The sequence below is a fragment of the Lepeophtheirus salmonis genome, chromosome 2 (genome assembly GCF_016086655.4).
Source record: "Lepeophtheirus salmonis chromosome 2, UVic_Lsal_1.4, whole genome shotgun sequence".
NCBI classification, from domain to species: domain Eukaryota; kingdom Metazoa; phylum Arthropoda; class Copepoda; order Siphonostomatoida; family Caligidae; genus Lepeophtheirus; species Lepeophtheirus salmonis.
The window spans coordinates 5,314,634-5,338,130 of record NC_052132.2 but is presented as its reverse complement, the minus strand read 5'-3'; the positions used below and the strand labels follow the sequence as shown (position 1 = coordinate 5,338,130).

Here is a 23,497-nt window from a genome sequence, read left to right as displayed (position 1 = left end):
ATTCCCTTCTTTTCATTAACAGTGAAACGTCTGATACAAAACTTTTAATAACCTATGTTAATCTTCACTTAATAATTAATAACTCATTACTCCACAGTCCATAAAACTATTGAATACCTAATAAGTAATTGCTCAAAAACCTCCTTAGCTTTAATTTGGGATATCTTATAAATACTTCACTACTAGAAGAACAAAACTCTGTACCGTCTTCCCTTCTTAGCTAATATAAAAATATAACCGGTCCGAAGTACTCCCACCTCATACAATTTAGTACAGCCTCACCTTGACTAGGACATGTAATAAAGTTTTCTTTAAAGCATGAGTTGTGGATTCAAAAGTACAAACAAAAAACAAATTATTGTACAATCGGAAAAAGGGAGAACTTATACTAAATACGAATGAAAAAAAAGGGGAAAGAGGATTAACAAGTTAGTCTTATTAGGGTTGAAGGAAAAACATACGTTCCATTATTATGTTGTCTATCGACAAGTTTTACTCAATTCTGGAGTTATTTAAAGTATTAAGAAAATAGTTTGTAATAAAATATATATTACTGCTACGTCCAATTATAATATAATATAATTGTGTACATAAGATCAGTCTTCATCAGTATTGAATATTGGATTGTTCTAAACATAAGGGACACCTAATAACTTCCGTTAGCAATGTAATGAGTGCATGTAATACAGGTACATTCATAGGTATATTCTATAATTATTATCGATCAAAAGGAATTGAAAATGGAGAATAAAAAAAAAATGTTGAATATTATTCAATATGATTGTAAACGGCCTCATTTTTATATCTTTATCTTCTCTTTGAAGACTTTTATTAATATATACAATATAATATATATATTTTCTTCATGTGAGATAAGACATAAAGTTCGACAAGGAAGAAGACAAGCAAGCACTTTCTTTCTTCCTTTTTTCTTTAAAATATGAATTTGTCCTCTCTTTTATTCTACTTTTCTTTTAATCATACCTATGTACAAATGTAGGTATGATAATATCCCTTTAATTTGAAAGATATTCGAATAATACCTATATTTGTTTAGAGATGGAGTTTTTTTTTTTTTAAGGAAAAAGACTTAACATAATTTTTCCTTTCAATGTATAATGTGTTGGGATTGGAAGTGCGGAGCAGATTTTGGCGTGCGAGTTTTAGGACGTGAGCAGTGTTCCTTTTATTTTTTTAAAGTTGTTATTCTTACATTTTTGTAGAGAGAATATCTAAGCATAAAGTGTAATCACGGGCGTGTGAATCCTAGTGATGAAAATTGTGTGTATTTGGGGTATGTTAAAAGGATGATGATTTTTGGTTCTTTTTTTAGCATACCGGCAAGTCATCTGTATATATATATAAAATAAAGTTTGTGTGTCCTATTTGGGTGCCCACACCGTTGAACCTAGACGCTGAAATTTAGTGTTTTTGCAGGTTAAGGTGGAGGTGACTATTTTTTTTTTTTTTTGGGATTAATATATATAGGGCGGCGTATTACATAAAATCATTTTTTTTTTGGAACTCAAAGAGACTGGATAGGTGGTTCAGTTATAAATCAAAAAGTGATTGGCGTCTCAAAAAACTACTAAATGAATAAAAAATCTGTTCTAAATTTATTCAAAATCAAAAAAGTTATGGGCAAAAAAAGAAATCGGTGAAAATTGGAGTTTAGTTATTTTTTCGGGTATAAAAAAATAAGGATTTCCAATGGAATGTTGAATTCGTAGAAAAAATAAAGTTTGTAGAAATTTGTCTGAAGATTCGTTTGTATATAAATATGACAAATTTTTCATTTTTTCACCTAATTTTCTTTACCATATGGTATTTTTCACTTTTTAAGAAGAAATGTGACAAAACGATGCATTTTGGACATAAAATAGTAAATTATAACTGTACAATAGGGTATACTCAATTCTCGGATCATTTTATTACATATTTTAAAAAAAATGAGCCAGTTATCGACATAACTTTTTTTTTGTTCCAAGTACAATTTTTTTTTGGTAGGTTTGTGTTCTTCTTTACAATTCCAATAAATATTATTTACTACTTTTTTTTTTTTTTTTGCAAAATTTGGCTAAAAAGATGGACTTCTAATCTAGACAATTTTTTTGATTCATATATATATATGTGTATGTTTTTTGAAGTTGATAACACATTTTTCTTCAAAATTATTAATAATAAATATATTATAATGCTCGCCCGCGCCAAAGGGATCCCCACATTAAGAAAGAGTAGTATTGTCCATTGTCAATGTGATTTCCCGCTCCCTCCTTAACCCGAGCAACGACGGGTAATCGTCTGCTAGTATTTTATACAACTCTAATTATAACTTCCAACAAATCTTTAGCGTTACTCTCCGTCATTCCTGATTACACTTTATAGTAAGATGTTCCATGAGCCTCAATTGTTAAAGAATCATGACAATACTGTTCAGGTTGCACTCAAAAAAAGTCTGGCACTCGACTAAGATCATATATTTTACAACTCCTCTCATTATTAATATTGGGCTGCTTTATGAACTTCGTAATATACACATGCTTATTATTTATGAATCTACATACATACATAATATGTACATAATAAATAAGTTCATCCTTTCCCTGATTTTAAAATTAGATTTTTTATTCTCAAGAGATGAAATGAGAAAATATTATTTATTTGACTTCTCTCTCTTTCTTCAATAATATATAATATAATATGTATAACAACAGTATAATCAGTAAAAAAAAAAAAAAAATAGAGGAGTCTAAGTTGATGATGATCTATGTCCCATCCCGATTTTTTACCCTCCTCATCCTCTATTACTTTAGGGAATTACCTACTAGGAGTACAACTACTATGTAGATGGTAGTTCGAAACAAGAGGTGGGAATCAGTCTGAGGGCGAATCGGTCTAGAGTGGGAGTGTACCGATGCATCAGATTCTTTATCGGAATAAGTAAGAATCATACTTTTTTGAAGTATCGGAATCGGTTCAATAATGCCGATTCCATGAATAATATTACTTATTTGAGCTCATTTTGGGAGACAAAATTACGGTTACAAATGAATAAAATAGTTGGACTAGACCAAGGTTAATAGACATACAAGGTTAGACCATCATATTATCCGGGTTGCTAGAATTTTTAATTTGATATATCCTACCGACTCCTGGGCGACAAAAATAGATTTTGATAAAAGATGCAACCGTTCATACACTATGACGTCAATATTAAAAAGAGTGGTGGAAGTCAAACATTAGTGGTACACGTGTTAGGGTATAACCTCATATTTCCATTAACCTTGGACGAGACGATGCCGTTCAGACAAATTCAAAAAAAGAAGAAAAAAAGGTACAAAAGTACATAGAGAGATTATACAAATTTGTAGGTTTGTATGATGAGTCTTTCAAAAAGTATTTAACGGTAGGAGTTGGGTTGAGTGGTTTACTTTGAAACCATTAAATAACTGATTGACTAAATATTTCTTTTTATTTTGGTTGTTAAATAATAGAATAATAGAACTATAGTCGAGTCCATTTTTTCTTAGTCAAGTTCGAGTCATCTGTATCCGTCCCGGGTCCATGAGAAAAGACAGGAGCACTAGTTTTTACATATTTCAATTCCTAGGGTAAGCAAATAAAACTCAGTTTGGAACTGGAGACAGTTCAAAACCATTTGATTTCCTGTATACTGAACCAGTTAATTAATAAAAAAAAAGCCGTTTGTTAGTGTCGCAAGTGTTTTTTTTTGGCAGTGAGGCAGTGAAATTAGATCAGAGACCAAGGGAAGAAGAGCTTGACTTTAAACATATAACAAGGTCTCTAGTATGAACCAATCATATATTAACGGACTCCTGAGGTTTGAGAGTAATTAACTTTTAAAATTAAAATTTATTAACAATTAATTACACTATGCAACAAAATGAAGGTCTTGGAACGCCCGCAGACTGAAACCCACATTTATTAAGCCATAGAACACCAATATGACCATTAAAACTATATATATATATTACAATGATATTCTTTACTAAAAAATTTAATTACTTATGAGTCTTTATAATTACATAATTTATATGTAAGGGAATTGACACAAGTTAATAGATGATTCATATTAAAATTAATTGATTAGTATTTACTTACTGGGAATAATTATATACTAGTGAAGGCCCTTACATACAAATTATGTAACTATATAGACTCTTATGTAATTAATTGTTGTCGTCGGTATATTGTTGTAATCTATATTACTGCAACCTAACCAGCTTATTATACATAAATTTTGTAATAAATATTATAAACTTAATTGACCATAAATCAATCAAAATCAATCTTTTTTAAAGGCAATTTAAAAGAAAATTAAAATATAAGGTCTGTTCTATAAGTTCAGCTATGATATAAAGCATTTGAAGAAAAATAAAAAACGATATTTGCATCTAAGTAAGGTCCTTCGTTTTACTCGATTTTTTGGTGGTTATATACATTTTTATTAAATATAATCAAGATCACGTAATAAATAATTCATTTTTTGAATACTGAAATGTTGTTATCAATTTATCATTTACTTTGATTTTCATATATATCGTATTTTCATGTCGAAATATGGCATTGCATCTTAGTTATACCTTAAGAATTTGATTTAAAAAAAAGACTTTAAAGGGCAAAAATACCTGAATTGAAAGTTTTAATGGTCATATCGGTGTTGTACGGCTTAAATAACGATAATAAATGGGGGTTTTTATCCTGTGGGTAAAAATGCTTTTGCATTGTGTTATCATTGATTAACGTATGTTTTCCCTCCTATTAGTAATTAATAAAAAGTTAAAATTAAAATTTTTCTACGATTTTGTTATATGTTTATGAAATTCTTGTATGTTGTATAATAAAAATCGGTATTCAGAATCGTCACTAAAGAGGGTATCGATACATACCTAGTCTTGACCAATTAAGATTTAATGTTGACCTAAAATTGAACTTACTCATTTTCATAAATTAGCTCCAACTCCCACCCCCTCAATAATTGATATAATAGATCCATGAACAATCTGTTCAGGTGAAATTATTTAATTCAAATCAATGTGGGTAGTTTCAATACTTGCTCCCTCATTATACTTCAGAGAAAATTTCTAGATCTGATGCAAGGATAATAGAAATACAAGGTTATACAATGTAATGCTAGACACTTGTGAGCGACGGCTCAAGGACAGCTGTAAAAATGGTGTAGAAGAACTGAGAAATTACTACCATGACATAACATTAGTCTAAAAGGCCATTTCTTGACTATTTGAGATATTTTGAGGAGGTGGGGGGGGGGGACAATTATTTATAAGATGACTTGAGGAATCGAATGTATACCTATATATAAGAAGATGATGCTGTCGTCCCTTGTGGAATTCGGAATCAGAGTTCAAACATCTTTTGAGATGGATGATTCAAGTTAGAAGTATCTTCCTTAAATTGCTTCCATCTTCCTTTTACGATGCATGACGTTATGAAATTAGCATCAGAAAAAATATGATGATAATGTTTACTTTTTGATAATATACCACCCATAAAAAATGGACCAAAAATTCTAGGAGGTGCATATTCTATGAATAAGTTATGGGTGTGTAAAAAGAGTGTCGTTTTAGATGATTTTTTAGCCTAAAAAAGGAAATACATCGAGTTCAGAACAAGATACAGAATCAATAAAAACACTTTTGCATAAGTTTTATTACTCCCATTTTTATTTTGGGGATTTTTCCAGGGTAGAAAATGACTCTGAACGATAATAGTCCCGAATTATTATAATTCCAGATATTTCAGAATTCAAATGACTGAGAGAAAAAACTGAGAACCGTTTTGGATTCTCTACTCAAAGATAAATTACTTTCTTGCTTGAATTCATTTGTTCAAAAAGAATGTTCCCCCGTATAGTTAATATTACCTATTTTGTTTATGGTTTGAAATTATAAGTAATTGCATAAGTGAGATTCTATTATGTATATTTAATAAAGGAAGTCGAATCCTCCAACCGGAGAGCTTTATCCAATGATAATTTTCCCAGGGCGAGTAATCCCATGGAAAATTTTACAGAGGTGAACCTTTCTTAGATCCGTTTACAAAACGATCAAGAGTGGCACCGTCTTGTGACAAAATAATACAAATCCCTGGATTAATAGGTGATATATTTACAACTTAAAGATATTTGAATTTTCGTCGAGTAAAAACAATCAATGATCTGGACATTAGTAAAGTTAAATAGAAACTTTTAATAATAAAAGAAAAGTGATTTTTTTAATTAGTGGATTAACCCCTTGATTTATGTTGTGTATAAATGTTTGTTATCAGCGATATGTCATGGAATCAATGCTCTATTAAATTATCCAATATTTATAAAATTTGAATAATATTCCTCATCACAATTACTGATAATTATTTTTTTTAGTACTTATAATTTTTTACCTTTAAAATGGTCAATTTATTTAGTTTTATACGATGATGTTTTTTTAATTTGGTAGGCATGGGATGGTGAACTTGCACTTGAAGCACAGACATGGGCTGACCAATGTATAACAGATCATGATTGCCCAAGTTGTCGAAAGCTTTCTAGATTTTCAGTAGGTCAAAATCTATATTCCTTTGGACATATCCCAGGAATCTTTGAGGGCTCTTGGAAAAGAGCCATTTCAGGATGGTATGATGAAGTGGTGGACTTTAAGAATAATCATGTGGATCCCTTCAAGTATGTACTAATTAATCATTAGATATACCCTTTCCATATATTCTAGAGTTGTGTTGTAAAAGGGGAATTATTTATCTTTCAGAATTCGTAAGGGAGTCCTTGTTGGACACTTTACTCAAGTTGCTTGGGCAACTACCTCAAAAATTGGATGTGGACGCCTCACATATTTTTCAGAGGAATCAAAAACTCTGGGATACGGTCAACAACTCTACATCTGTAACTATGGAAGAGCTGGAAACTACATTGGCTCTAAGCTCTACAAAATTGGAACCCCTTGCTCCAAATGTCCAAAGGGATCTGAGTGTTCAAGCAATTATCCTGGACTATGTACCCTAGATCCAAATCTAAGTGTTATACCCATCGACATCCCAACACTTCCACCACCCACGGTGAGTATTTTTGGATCAAATGCCACATCCTTTCAGGTCACTAAGCCTCCGGAGGATGAGAATGCTAGATGCAATTATGAATGTAAGAACAATCTGGGCTGCTCAGTATCAATTCAAACGACTGGAATCGTGAATGGTCCAACTCTTGGATCCTGCTTTCCTCCCTTTTTTGGAGGGAAGTGCTCAGGAACTCCCAAGGATTGCTTAAACTGTTCCTCCATCTGCATAGACTCCAATGTGGGCATGAAGGTTTCAATTGCAGTCAAAAGAGCAAGTGAGTAATGTATATATTATGTAACCGTGTTTGATCATACGAATCCTAAAGAGTCGCCCACGAAACTTTTTCCTTTTGATATCGCTATAAAAAAAAGACAAATGGATATTTTTCAATAACTCTTTTTCTTTGAAAGCCTCAACATTTCGGTTAATGATGGAACACCACTTCATTCATATGGCCGCTGTAACTGGCCTTACAGTAACCCATTCTGTCGACCCAATTTTTCAATACATTTTCGATTGTGTGAGCTTCAATAGCTGCAAAGGCGACTTCAATTTCGTTTTTAAAATCGTTAATCGTCTCTGGATGGTTGTTTTAACATTTATCCTTGACGGCTGGAACACAAAAAATAGTCCAACGGAGTCAAATTGTAGCTACGAGGTGGCCAGTTTACGTTACTGTTTCGGCTTATGATGCGATTGTAGAAGACAGGGCGCAAAAGATCCCCTGTAACGTTGGCTGTGTGGCACGTAGCGCCCTCCTGTTGGAACTAAATGTCGTCGATATCTTCCCTTTCCATTTGGGAAACAAAAAATCTTCCGACATGGCCAGATAGCGCTCACCATTGACCGTAACGGTAGCTCCTTGCTCTTTTTCGAAGAAAAACGTGCTGATGATGCCGCTGGTCCACATTCCACACCAAACAGTCGCTTGTTGAGGATGCATTGGCTTTTCCAAAGTTGTGTGCAGATTTTCTGATCCACAAATTCGGCAGTTTTGTTTATTGACATATCCGCTGTGGTGGAAATATGCCTCATCCGAAAAGATAATTTTTCGGTAAAAATGTTCATCTTCGATCAAGCGGTCTTCGGCCCAACGGGCGAACCGAAAACGCATCAGATGGTTGTGTGGCTTCACTTTCTGCAGAGGACTATCGTTAAAATTCGTTGCAGAGACGTGCGAAAAATGTCCAATTCCTGCGAACGGTATCGAGTTAATGTTGATGGGTTTTCACTTACGCTTTCGGCAACAGCAGCAATGTTTTCGATTGAGTGCACTTTACGAACACGGGAACGCATTGTTTTATCCATTAACGAACTTGTTTCGCGCACATGCTTCACAAATTTATCCACAAAGGCGCTTTATTACTACCGAATTTCGTGCGTAATTTTCTTACAGTTTCGTTTATAGACTCCCCATTTTGGAAGTAAGTCTTCAGTATTTCCCAATTTTCTTCGAGCGTAAACTTAACCATTTTGTAAACCGGAGACCTTTTACAAAATATTAGGCACAATGAGAATGTTATTACAGCTGTCAGACGTCAAAAAAGTGGTAGTTCAAAATGCAACCGCTAGATGGGCCACCCTTTACATAAACTTAAAAGCAACCTTGGAAAAAAATCAAGAAGGAGAAAAACCCAATTTATTTATTAATTCAAATGTTAATAGCAAGTTTATTTTCGAAATTGCTACATTTAAACTTCTTACATATAATTTTACTTAAATTTTCTGTAACATATAAAAATGTCTTTCGAAATAGCCAACTCAAGCCTTTGCCGTTTCCGTCAGACGTCGACATTAGCTCTTGACGACGCCACCGACAACTTCATGACCGATTTGGTTCCATGACATAACCAATGAAGCCTTCGGGCTATCAAAATTCTTAGGGACCTTTGCACATACCTTTACCTCAAGAATGAGCCTCAGAGAGTTACTCATAAGATTTAAATCCAGGGAGTTTGAAAGACATTCTAACCTGAACAAAGAGTTTTGAAAATTTGCTTTGAGCTAGTCTTGCATTACTTTGGAGTTGGGTGAGAGGTCTTGCTGGAAAGTCCAGGGTTCGGTTGCAAACTCATACTTGTGATTCTTCCGCGTCCTCTGTATGGGAACTTTGCTAATTTTAATGAGCATGGAAATGACACCATTGGATTTTTTTTTAGAACTAACTGAACCATGACATTCTACTTATTCTCAGTAATTCAGTTATTCCATTTACGTGAAATAATGTTTTTATGACTTCACGAGACAGTTTCGTAAGAATGAATACGAACAAGATGAGCCTGCTATCACGAAATATCGACAAACTAGACACAAATATTTTGCGATTAGCCTAATTTCCATACAATTTTTACCTCTAGCCCAATATTTCATAGAAATATTTGAGTCAGTTATAGATTTTGTATTCAAATTTGTAGGATGAGTTATGATACCCAAGAATTTTAGCTATATTTTAAAATCTTTATTAAAAAAATTAAAATAAGGATTTTAAAAACTTATATTAGCCCCTGATGGCCCCTTTCAAATAAAATCCCTCAAATTCTTATTCTTTTGTTGTGACGATCAATTCCGGCTACTTCAAATGCTAGAATCATTCGTCACAATCCACCTGCAATTTTAAGGGAAATTATTCTAGCTGATTTTTATGTTGACAGGTCACATATATAGCAATGTTTTAATCATTATGATAAAATTATTATTAATATTATTATGTAGAAAAATATGAATTAATCCTTTAATCCTTTGTGAAAAAACGGATTTATAGGATTAACAATTCGTTTAATTTCATGGATTGAGCATATAATTTTTAATAATAAGGAATAGTTTTGAATAAGACATAAATGCAGAACATGTACATTTCACATACATATAAGTATAGATGTAAAAAAATATGACGTGCTGGTATGTTAAAAAAGAACCCGAAAATTTACTTGGCAAAAAATAATTGAAATATTATATTTATATTGAATTTAATTTTCATGAAGAAACGGATTTTAATCAAATTTGGGATGTGTTATCATTGGTAGTAGTCCTACTCAGAAATGAAATATTGGATGTGTTACTCAATCCAACTTTTAGTTTTTTTTTGTTTTGTGATATATTGTAAAGCATGGCAACGAATGGCAAGTAAAATATATAATTGAAAAGCTATCAAATAAAAAAATAATTTATAAATAGAAAGAGTCATCTTTGACTTAGTTTTTGATCGTAATTTTTTTTTAATTTTGGTAACTTATGATTTAAAAAAAATAATAATTATTTAAATATCTAAGCATATGTTGGATATGTGTTTATTATTGGGTTGCATCAGTCCTGATTATGGAACTTAAAAAGAGTCCAGCTCCGTTTCATCATGGTTATCAGACCATGATAAGGGCCCAAATTGCTCTCGAGAAAGGCATCATTTTTAATAATATTATACTATAGTATCTCAGTTTACCATTTAAAAATAATACTTTAAGTATCTTTCGCAAGTTAATTTTCCCTCAGGACATTTAGCCTTAAAGACATTTGCCTTAAGGAAATTTCGTCTTAATTTATAAATAAATGAGATTTCTAGGTCGTTTTTGTTATTTTTGGTTAAAATGGATCTTCCTTAAGAATGATTTAATCAAAATATGGAATGTGCATTACTATAAAACGTATTAAATGGTTGTATTCTATTTGAACAATGATTGAGTCATACCCCAAAATTTCATTGCATTCACCAACAAAAAAGCACTATATTATTAATTCGAACCAGAGACAAAATATTTAATAAAATTAACATAATTAGAAAAATGTATATAAAAAAGGCAATGATTCGAATATAATAATTGCTAATCACTTTTCCGTTAGTAATTATCATTACACATGATGGACTAGAAAAGGCTCATGGAATGAAAAACAAGAAAAAGAGCATAATTCCAACAGAAACAGATATTTAATGCATTTTATAGTAATCAATCAGTTCCAACCAAAAATAAGCAATAACTACATATAAATCTCATTTATTTATATAAATTAGGCTAAATGTCCTCGAGGCAAAATTGTTCTAAGGCAAAATGTCCTTAGACGCAATGGTTTAAAGCAAAATTTCCTGCCGCAAAATAATTTAAGACAAAATAACCGGGCACTGTGCATATAGCATCGAACGTGTATTCAGGGTGCACTGTAAATAGTGCTCCCTAATATATATATTTTTTATCTAAGAAATAACAATGTAGGCATATTAATGAACTATTGCAGGCATGTGCCTGTAGCATCGTATAGGTAGTATAACTACGTAGCGTTTGATTGGATAAAATATGATACATAGTTATACTAAATAGATATTATTGAATAAAGATGATTGTTTATGTCAACCTATGTATGTATTTTCTGAAAAGAAATGTATATGGTGCTCCCTGATGTAGATGCAGATGTTTCTGCTTGTTTTGTTATTGTTCTCTTATGAATATCATAATTTATAATTGATGGTTGTATATGTTAAGATTTGAATAAAAGATAAAAACTCCTATGTAAAAATGAATTAAATCGCGCAGGCGTTTTGTATGTAGCACACAGAGAGCACTGTTTTGTATGTTTTTGTTAGAGAGTGGTCCATAGTACTAATGTAATATCCCTTCATATATTTTTTTTTCGCAGACTTTTATTTTTATTCTTTCATTTGGTAGAACAAGACATGCCATTTTTTTTGTTATTTAAATATTTATGACTGCTTGCCATACATACATAAAATAAAATTATTTTACAAATGAAAGGCACAAAACACGACCACACAATAGGATATTTGTGCAACAACAGCAGATTCTAAAACCAAGTTTACATTAAAATTTTGTTCAACAATATTTTTTATTTTTTTACATTTCATAAATTTTAAAATACAAAAAGTCTTCCATTCATTGCTTGATGTTTCTTGTAAGATAGGGCGGATCATCTATTGATGAGACGGTCTGCACTTTGCAGTTCTTCCATACAGATATTACACGTTGAGCTCATTTCCTTCCAATTGCTGAGGTGAGCGAGAAAAGGGCCTTGTTCAATGTAGGTTTGTACAATGAGTCTCAATTTTTCTCTTCAAATCTAGATACACTTCGACTTCGGCTTATTAAGCATGGTATGACCATGTTTCATATTTTTATATCCATCACACCAATGTTGATAGAAGAAGTCATGAATTACCTTCTTTATGTAGATTGGAGGCGTCCCAGAACATGCCAAATGAATTGATAAAAGTATTGAGTTTATGAGTGTACTCAGGAAAAATGAAGGATACCACTGAAGATTTCTTAGGGAGTTGTTTTCTACCTTATTTAAGAAAAGTTTGTCTGTTCTTTGACGCCTAATTACTTTGGGTACTATCGCTTGTAACTAATATGTTAAAATGTCATGACATCCAACCCGCTCTCCTCTCAAATATTCTATAAATTATCCGGATTATCATGCTTCTTTTTAGCATACCTGTAGGTCATATTTTTTTACAACTCAACATATGATAATGGGATCAATGATACAGGTAATGAGTTGTGTTATCCTTTGACATAAAAAATTAAAGAAAACATCTATTATAATGTAAAACTACATGTATTTACTATTTACGTACATAATAATGTCCCTTATATGAAAGATATTAATACACTATTTTTTCTGCAATATTTTATTGTTATAAATGTCGTTCAATTGTATGAATGTTTGTTTTATTTTCTCTCGTTTTCTTTTAATTTATGAGTAACGTACACATAACGTCTTAATATCCTTTTAAAGGGAATAAACGACTCCCAATTTTTCTTATTTATGAGATAATTAAAAAATATATATAATATTATGTACCGTGCGTGGAGGATTGCGCTCCGGAAAATTGCCATCAATTGCAAATTGTTTGCAATTATGTAGTGGTACGTCCACTGATCCGTGCCATCTACAGATGGGTTGGACTCATCGTATATAGTTTTCCGTCTGCAAAAAAACCCCGTAAAACATACAGGGTGAAGAATAATTTCGGGAAGACTAAGTTAAAAATTCAATATAAATTTATTAATTGGCATAAATTTTGTAAAAATGATCAAATATAATATAAAATAATTTAAAAAAAAACTTTTGTTCCAAATATCCACCCTTTGCTCGGATTACAAGGCGGAGACAAAGAGAAACTTGGGTAGAGGCAGCACGGACAATGTTGTTCACTATTGAGGCTATCCACAACGCCCAGAATTGCAGTGTTTTAGGCAAGAAAATTGACAGCATCTGTTAGAAGCACCGGGTCATCACCAGATGCCAGAAACATCCCAGTGTCGAGCTCGGGGCCAATATGATGCCAGACGGGAATAAAAAACCTCTCCTTTTCACAGAGGAGGGTGTGAAGACACGTCTTCAAGGTCATGTTGGTCGACAATATTCTTCCTTGGCTTCAGGAAACATATGTTGATGTCCATTATAACTTCAGCCAAGACTGGGCACCTTCTCATACTATAAAAAGTGTGCATAACTGTTGAAAAGCAAATTTAAAAGGGCTTTTAGGGAAAGTATATGTGACCTCCTAGAAGCTCTTACCTGAATCCCTTGTACTTTTCTATGTGGTCTATTCTTCAATTAAGGGCTTGAACAAATCACCACCCCACCAAAGACCCTCTGAAGCGTTCCCTCATATAGGAATCGACCAATAGCTCTGAAGGAGCTATTCCGTCTCCCCTAAGTGCCACTTCGTCTCTGTTATGTGATCTGGGCAAAGGGTGGCAAAACTTTATTTAAATTGTAATATATGTATATTACGATTTGATCATTTTTACAAAAGTCTATGCTAGATAATATATTTATTTTGAATTTATGCACTAAAACACATCTTCACAAAATTATTCCTCAGCCTGTAGATTGCACTCGTCGAAGCTGCCATTGTAAAAAAGTTTGAGAAATTAGAAGGGGTTCTTTTATGATTTCTTGAAGCTAAAGTGGGGTTATGGAACGACGTAGTTGCTATGGATAAATTATCATCTTGAACTTAATTTGCGTAGGTTTTTTATATTCTCACTCATAGCAAAGGTATGTATATTGACTTCAAAGACAATTCCTAGGTCAAAAGGAAGAATTGTAGTAATATAATATATTTACTTATTCTTAATCAGTGCAACTCCATCTAACCAATTAAAGGAACATTAAAAAAAGCCTTGAGGCCTCAAATTTATACTACACAACCTGGTAACCTCTAGCATTTTTGATGTGGCGACGGTGGTTTTAATCTGCCTCATTGTCCCAGTGGTATCCGTGTGTCTAGATTGCAATTTTGAAAATTAGGGAGTAATTTTGTTTTCGCCCATCTACAAAGTTGCTCTTGGCTATACTAAATTAATGTTGATTCACCTAATGATCTGTCCCATCTACAAAAATATATGTTGATAATTTTCTTATCTTTAAAATAAGAAAGAATAAAATACTCATTCTAATTTCCACATTTCCATTCCAAAACACTACAGATAGGAAAAATATCAGTAGACACTTAGATGGATCAGACCAATATGTAGATGGGACAGATAGTTAGATTTATCACTATAAATATAGTATGATTGTGGGCGATTTTCATGATGGGATTTTTGAAGACGGGCAAAATAAAAAAAAATTCCTCCTGATAGCACAAAATCACGCCATGTACGCGGGATTTGTGTGCAATAACCGTAAAACCCTGAGTCAAGTTAAAAATCTCTGCTGCCACTTCAAAGAGCCTTATATATTAGAGCATAGGGTCCATGTCAATTGGTGGTGCAGTATAACCCCACCCCTGTTTCAAGACCAATAAAGGACCCATCTTAATTTCTCAATACTTTTTGCAATGGGAGATTTGACGGCGAATATCTAAGATCAACAGTCTTCTGCAAAGGAAAAAACTATCAACGTATCCTTAAATGGGTCAGTTCTATCTATAGATGGAATGAATTGATAGATAAATCTCTCTCTATATATAGTATTAATACGGGCAATTTTTCGCCAATGACAATTTTCCTTTCTGCAATTCTCTACATATGACATTATTCCTTCTGCCAACCTTCCTAGAAACATTATGTATATTTTATCCCTATTTAATTATTATTTATTTCTATTTTCCTTCAACCCATGTTTGTAAAAGATGACATCCGCAAAACTCCACTTCAAAATAAGGAAAGTTCGTCCAAAGGTCCAGATTCAAAAACCTGCCATTATACATGTAAACCAACTGGAGGATGTAGTGTGCGTCTCAAGTCCAGCTCACCTCTGAGTGGGAATGTTTTAGGTTCCTGTTTCTCACCAGTGTTTGGAGGAGAGTGCTTTGGAACACCCAAGGACTGTGGTTCCTGTCTGGAGAAATGTGAGAAAAATGGTGGAGAGTCGTTTAAGGAGTCCGTTTAAGGATTTCAGTTATGTAACTGAAAAATGAATATTGCTATGAAATTATTTGAATGACTATAATGAATATGTTTTTTTTTTTAAAATAAATATGTACAAATATAATATTGAGATATATTTCCACTCATTTGGCTTATTACGGAGAATAAGGCCAATGACTCATTTAGGATTTGAAATAAGGCTTACATTATCTATGTTCATGTAGCATTGTTTGTTTGGATGTCTAACCGATACCTCATTTTTGAGAGTTACACCATGATTTAAGAAATAAAAAATGTAGCAATGAGTGTGCTGTTCTAAAGCTCAGCATGTCATATTTAAAAAAAATAATGGTTAGTTATACGTGAGATGCTAAAGAGTTGATAGTAAAAAGGTTTATATATCTCAATTCAAGACGGATATATTAAAAATATGGCTTGAAAGATGTCATTAAGAATCTCTGCCTACGATTTTTTATATTTTCAAAAAAGAAACAGAAAATCTTTAAAATAATGCTTAAATGAAAACTTTGGCAAATCTATTTCATAAAGCAAAGTATGTTTGTCTGTTGCGGTCATATTTTAAGCGTGAGCTTAATATCTTTGAAATGCAAAACTACTTGATCTAAGAAATAACAAGGAAACAATAAACATGTTTAGCTAAAGCTCAGAGCGTCATATTAAAAAAGAAAAAAAGAAAAAGGGAAGTACTTATTTATATTATTTAAGCAAAGTTTGTCTGTCTGTTTTCGATGTTTAATAAATTTTAGCAATACTTGGGCGATGTTGGATCAGATTATTAGGCGTGGAAAAAATAATTTTGTAGAAAATATTGAAAAAATAAAGTAGTAATCGTGTGAATAAGCACAAAGGAGTAAAGAGTAACAGTCTATTTTGAAAGGACTCATTCAAGATTAAGTTCGAACCTATAGGTTAAGTTACACATCATCAAGCAGATCGAAGAGATGTTTACTTTCATGTACATTATATAGAAATCGTGTGGTATATTGAGTATTTTTATAAAATAAACTCATTGACTAATGTATCAGTAAGGAGTGTGTAACAAAATATTTTGAAAGGAACATCGAATAAAGAGGTAATTAGTGATTTAAAAACTCAATCAAAATTTGCCCAAAATTCATAAACTCCGACAAGTTTCAAATTATCATTTTTAATTTCAGACATTATTTGAATCATGTTTCTTAACTTTGGATACCACGAAATATCAAAAATATTGGAGAATTATATTTACACGAGTATCCTCATTGATTTATCAATGAGGACACTTATCCATACAAAGACCCTGGCGCCGTTTCTTGTTCGACCTAATTCAGCTGCAGTCACTCTTTGCATTGCTTTTGTGGTAGTTGCTGACATTTTTGCGTCCAAATCGGAAACAAATGTGTTTTTTTTCTAAGACTTTCAACCTGTCATATTTGGGCGCGGACTTGACCCCAATGGCTTCCTTATGCATTTATCCGGATATATCTATTTGACCAGTATCTTTTCCTTCCTCAAGAATGACTCAATATTGACAACAGCTTTCAGAAAACAAAAACACACTATTCTATCTACAAACAACAAAACGCTAATAAATGCTTACAATTTACAACCATATGTATGAATAAACAAATCCGTTTATGGAAGTATTGCCAATCAAAATAGAAATACATTTTAATCCTTTCTTGATGAAAAAAAAAACACAATTGAATGCGAAATTAGTAATGAGAATAGTAAATGCAATTTTTATTTTTGGCGCATAAAGTATTTCGCTGGAAGAAATAAAAGTCTTATTGTATCTATGGCAATAAATTCCGTTTATTTTTAGATTCAAATATAATTCATATGTACATCGGATGATGAAAATACATTACACTGGTTTTTAAAATGATCTCTTTCGAAATTTTTGGGGATACGGTGAAAAAATGTGTGTGTTTTTTTTGGTAAGCCATGAAGAAATATAAAGTCTGAGTCCTTTGACGTTGTAAATTTCACAATTTTATGAAAAAAATAAAATAACAGTACCTAAAAAATAATCAACATAAGGCAAGATATTATAAATTATTATTGATTAATTATTTTATATAAATAAACACTCTTTCAAATATGTTCCATTGGTCTTTCCTAAAAAGGTTTATTGTTGTAAAAAAAATGACAAATACAATAATGCTCGATCGTGTTTACCCCTGCACTTTTTTGTCCTTTTTCTATAAACTAAGCAGTTATACATAGGTCATGTACTACCAGTATGCAAATATAAAAGAAACCGAAAGTGAACATGGTGACCCTGATAATTTGAAAAATCTTTGGGAGGAGAATCACTTAGCTGTAATGACGTTTAATTATAAAAACATTCGGAGGAATTACTCTGATATATATCATCAATTCTACTCCAACTCACACAAAAACTTACACTTATAACTATAGATGTAAATTGTAAGCATTTTCATTGTGTAAAATAGAAGAAAAGGAAAATCAAATTGATAATCCAGGGAAATCCGCAGGGGTGGGCTGGAGGGCTGTAGCCCTCTCCATATTAAATATTTTTTGCTTTTTACTAGAAAATTTATCATTTGATTTTTTATTTCAAAAAATTTTATATTTGAATTTTTTTTTTTTTAAATTATTATTGTTCCCAATGTTTCAGCCATTTTTATAAAAGATATTTAAATATATCAAAAGAAAAGAAATAAATGATTAATAGGACATAAGATAGCTTTGAACAATAAAAGATGAGTTCACACTTCTTCGTTGGGATGATTCTGTGCGTCTTCTGTAGTTCTTTGAACCAAATTATTGGTTTTTTAAGAAGCTTTGTAAAATTGGGTTGTCGAGTAGGAACCATATTCCTTCATTAAAATATCCAATTGATATGAGGTAAAAAGCCAGGCGATATTTCAGGGTCTCCGAACGCCTCGTGCATCCATCCCTTTTATTAATCATTATTGACTTTTTAATTAATGCTAATAAATTTCTTGCTATGGCCGCCTCCATTCATCCTTCCATAGGCCTGAAAAGGAAAATCTTCCCTTAATTTCGCAAGGATCTTAGATGTAAGATGCCTTAAGTCGTTCGTCATCTCACACGACGTATAAATTTTTTTTTTCTAAAAAATTTAATTTCCTGTGAATACATAGGGATTTTTGAATTTTTTTCCCAAATAATATTTTGAATTTAATTTTTATCCGAAAAATGTAATTTATTTTTTGGGAATAACTGTTAATTTTTTCCCAAAAAGTTTAAGTGTTGGATACTATTTAAAAAAAATTCCAAAAACGAAACCCTCTCCCATATATATATATAATCCTGCACACGCCTTACAATTAAGGAAATTAACACTAATCCCTTGTTTTTGTCTTCATACCAGTACTTATATTCATAGAACTCTATAAACATTGAATAATCATGTAAAATTTATATTCCTACATGAGGAAATACCAATGGACAGATTGGTTGAAAAAAAGCTAAAAAAAATATATTTTTGTCATTTTTTACATAATTCCTTCAAGAGGCACCAATATATTCAACAATAAAAGGTGTAAACGTGATTATTACATGCGTCAAGAATTCTCTGCATATATCATATATATGCAGGGAATATTTTAACTACCAGCTCTGATTTTCTTGGGCAGTACTCCACAACCATGAATACAATTTAGGCGTCCCAGAAACATATACTATACTAGGTGGATGCCATAAGGGAGATGTTCAATAAGTAGATGATTTTTGATCAAATGATTGAGTTTTAGAGGTATATACGCATTTCAAGCCAAAGTTATACCCACTTTTAATGGGTCATGGTAGATAACTATAAGAAAAAGTTGTAGTGCTTTACTTAATGGAAAGGTATCTCTTCCGGCCTCATCTCTCAGTCAACAGATCTACTTCGAGACTCCCTCCATACTTTATAAGAACTTTATAAGAACAACTTCCTCCAAATAATGAGACCTTCCATTTATTTTCATTATCCGCCAAAGTGCTAAATGCCCAAATATCTCGAAAAAGTCGAAGTTCCTCTCTTAATACTCCAATAATATATTCTTCGCTTTGCAAAGTTATTTTCTTATTATTAAAATGTTGCAATAATTGAATTTCAAATATCCACTATCGCTGTCTCTTAATTTCGAGATAGGAGCAAGAGACGGTATGACGTACGGACAAACTTATACAATGTACCCAAGTATTGTTGTTCTTATTAATTATTGCCTTCTATTTTGAAAATTATAACGTATGAGTGAGCAATAAAGCTTTTAAACGGAATAATGAAACGTGCTTGTTAGCTGTAGGAGATACATGGTCGTGGAGTATTCTTTTTCGTACACAAGATGTCGCTTTTAATGATACTACAGATGACGTTGCACCATCATTTTCCTTTATGTTAGCATTATAGTAACGGTGAACTATACCTATCATGACAATAGTCGTCAAAATTAATAAATATTGACAAATGAAAACCTTGAAGAAATATGTAATTAAAATGAAATAAACATATTATATAAAAAAAATGTTTGTGGTTTAAAAATGATTTGAAACCACATGAGGAATATCTCACGGTGATCTAAATGAATATGACATTTTAAAACTAAATAAATTATGGTTTATTTGTGGTATGTATTCAAACATTTTTAAGGAGTATCAACCACTAGTCATCACATATAAAAATTATAATCTGTGGGAATGTTTGATGTGTTTAATTCAAATATCGATAATTATATCTCATTTGAGATATAAAGTTTATTTATGTTTATTTAAAGCCATTTGGAGACGTGCAAAAACCACGTGGGCACTTTGTGGGATGGGGTAAGGCTGAAAACCAGTGTTATTTTGGTTCTTATTTATTTGGTCCAGTCCAGTCTTAGGATAGATCCTATCAGTTCTCAAGACTGTCATAACTTGAACAGATAACAAACAACAACCAAAAATAAAGTTTGAGTGACATCATCAAGGACTGAATTTTATATGGTTTTAGGACCAATATGCAGGACTGAATTTGACGGTACTGCAGAGTTCAGTTTTAAATAAAGGGCGTGTAGCGTTCCATGACCGCTACCTAAATACGGAATTACAAACCGGGAGGAAAAGGTAATAAAGGAGACGATTAGATTGGGTGCACACAATCATACAATGAATTCTATTTGTAAGGGATTACTAATATAAAAGGATGTACATAGACCCTGATAATAAAATATATATACAAGTGGACTCTTTTTGATAAAAGGTACATTCATTGACTATTACTAAAAACTAATTCATACGTCATATATATAAAAGTAAATAAAAAGACGATAATACATAAAACCATGCCTCATTCAACTTCTGACACGAGGACATGTACATTAACTTGCCTTTTTGCTATACCTTGTGGGGTTCGAATCGACTACAACCCATTTCCAGCCTTCCTTTCTATGGTCCCAGCAATCCACTTAGGCTGGCGAGGGCCGTACCACATATACCAATCGGCCATTTTGATTTTGAATTTTTCCTTTTGTCGTGAAGAAAAACAGGAATCAGGAGAAGAAGAAGAAGGCAGGAAACCATCCAGCCGCATACAGATTCGGTGTGACACAACAATTCTGCAGTGCTTTACCACAGGCGAGGCATCCAATGATGCTTCTAGATTCTTCTTAATAGAGTCCTTAATTATTCATACTCGTCTCTCTGCAGAAGATATGGGGGAGAAAAGAAGTTTTCTACCTCCCATTCGGACATCTTGGATTTGAAGAAGTCACTAATAAATTGTACACCAATTTCCAAATAAACCCTCTCTGGGAATCAAAAATGTGAAAACCACGCAAAATGTTGCCCAAGTGTAGCTTCTGATGATGTATTCGGCATTTACGCCGCTTCTATCCACTTGGGCCCAGCATCCATTAGCACTAAGAATTCTTCTCCTTTATTTTTCCATAATTCAAGTGGGGTCTCTCCCATTCCTTCGCAGGTAAGTAAGGAGTGAATTGTGATGCCGGGGCAGGATCACTCTCCTGGCATTTGCGACACACCGATACGAAATCTTCAATATTATTATCTAACTTGGGCCACCAAATCTCACTTTGAACCACAGACTTCATTTTTGCCAAGTATCGATGCGTCAAACGTAACTCTTCAATAAACTTCTTTTCTCAAGGGAAGAAGGACGATGAGGCAGACAACCCAAAATAACAAGCCATTCTTGAGGGACAAACTTTTCTTTCTTTGGGAGTAGGTCTTGAGGATGGCACTGTCCGATACATCCGATTTAACAGTCTCCACAGCGTTGTAAGGCTCTTGATCCTCCTGTAAAGCGTACCGGAAGGACGATTCAGAAGAGCATTAGCTCGAGATAGCTCTGCATTGTAGTAACTCCGTGGGGTCATCCAGACATGGAGGATCGTCGACTGGTACTCGGCAAAAAGTATCCGCGTGGGATTGATCGATGGGATTCACATGCACCGACAATAATATTGAAACCTAGTGAGAAGGCAGAGACAACACTTGGCAAATCTTTACATGGGTTGAGAATATATTGAAGTGGTTTGTGGTCTGTCTTGATCCGGAATATAATATCTTATGAATATGAACCAATATCTTTCTTCAACCCATAAATAATTCCCGTTGCTCCTTTGTCAATTTTGGACCCCCCTCCCCATCTCCTATCCACCAGTAATTAGCTTCGCTCTTTGATAACCTCCTTGAAACAAACGCCCTAGCTCTATACCATTTTCCAACAGTGCTAAAATGGTCACAAGACCAGAAGGCGAGTCATTGGTTGACAACACCAACGGCAGAGACGGATTATAATGAGTGAGAGCAGGTGAGTTACCTTTAGCGGACTTTACATTTTGAAGACTCCCCTGTCTTTTTTCAGACCACGAGAAGACCACGTCCTTCTTCGTCAGTTTGTGAAGGGGAGAAGCATCTACTGATAGATGTGGTACAAAATGGCCATAGTATTGTATGTGGTCTAAGAACGATTTCACCTCAGTACACGATACAGGAACAGGGAAGTCCAGAATCGGTCGAATTTTCTCTGGATCCAGGGATCTGCCACTAAGAGATATGAAAAAACCCTAAATAAGTTAATGCCTCACCCATCAAGATACACTTGATGGGCTTCAGATGACCTCCAGCATTCGAGATTTGACTGAACACTTCATTTAAAATTCGAAAGGGTTCCTCCTTACTTTTAGAATATGAGGACATCATCTATGTAAATCTTCACACCCCGAATACCACTCATAACTTCTCTTGAATTGCCTGCGCGATAGCAGGTACCAATCAAGACCACAAGGTAAGACATTATATCTAAAAGTCCTCACTGAGCAAAATTCCTTTGATTTTTTTTCTAACTAATACTGCTCCTAAGATCTTGTAAAATCTAATTTGAAGAAGAACCGGGCTTGTACAATGTCTGCAAACAATTCATCTGGATGAGGGAGTGGTAGCAACAACTTGTTCAGCTCTAGAGAGATAGTTTGGTTGAAGTTGATACAAACCCGAACTCTTCCATCTGGTTTGAGGACCGAAACAGTTGGAGAGGCCCACTCTGAAGAATTTATCTTGGAAATGATACCACTGGACGTCTTGCAAATGCACAGACTGTGGAAAGATATGGAGTTAAGAGGCATACTTATCACAGCTGGGTTAAGATTTTAAAGTTCCTGAGGCTGATGCATTGACGTTCGATATAGCGTTGGATATTGTACGGTATTTTACAGAAAACTATCAAGTACATTAAAATTTTAAACAGCATTATCAAGATTGTCAATAGACATAAAAATAAGACAATCTTAGGTCTTCGTTTTAGATTTCTGACTTTTTGGGTAATTTAAGTTTTTATTTTATTGTTGGTGTCTTTTATTAATCTTATCTTCTTAAGGGTTATTTATTGTATAGATTTTTAGTGTACGTTTGTGACTAAAGATGCCTTTTGGAACTAATTTGAAACTACAATATTATTTATTTTTTAGTAAATATAATTACCTAATTTCTTATGATTTTTTTTTAAATGAAGACCTTTAAAAAAATAAAGGCGTCTAAAATTTTGAACTGATCCATAAATTTCTTATCCTCCTTTACGAAAGTGAGGGACTCCATTATTA

General features: G+C 32.9%; 1 protein-coding gene across 2 annotated transcripts in view; it reads left to right on the top strand.

Moving 5' to 3' along the window:
• Positions 1–15,546, top strand: part of LOC121132561 (uncharacterized) — an 80,134-nt gene extending 64,588 nt beyond the window's left edge. For both annotated transcript variants that reach the window (XM_040727992.2, XM_071894167.1), the window contains 3 exons: positions 6,480–6,703; positions 6,786–7,366; positions 15,185–15,546. In XM_040727992.2, coding sequence (XP_040583926.1) covers positions 6,480–6,703; positions 6,786–7,366; positions 15,185–15,444 — 1,065 coding nt within the window. In that variant the 3' untranslated portion in view covers positions 15,445–15,546. The remainder of the gene's footprint in view (positions 1–6,479; positions 6,704–6,785; positions 7,367–15,184) is intronic.
• Positions 15,547–23,497: the final 7,951 nt, after the last annotated feature.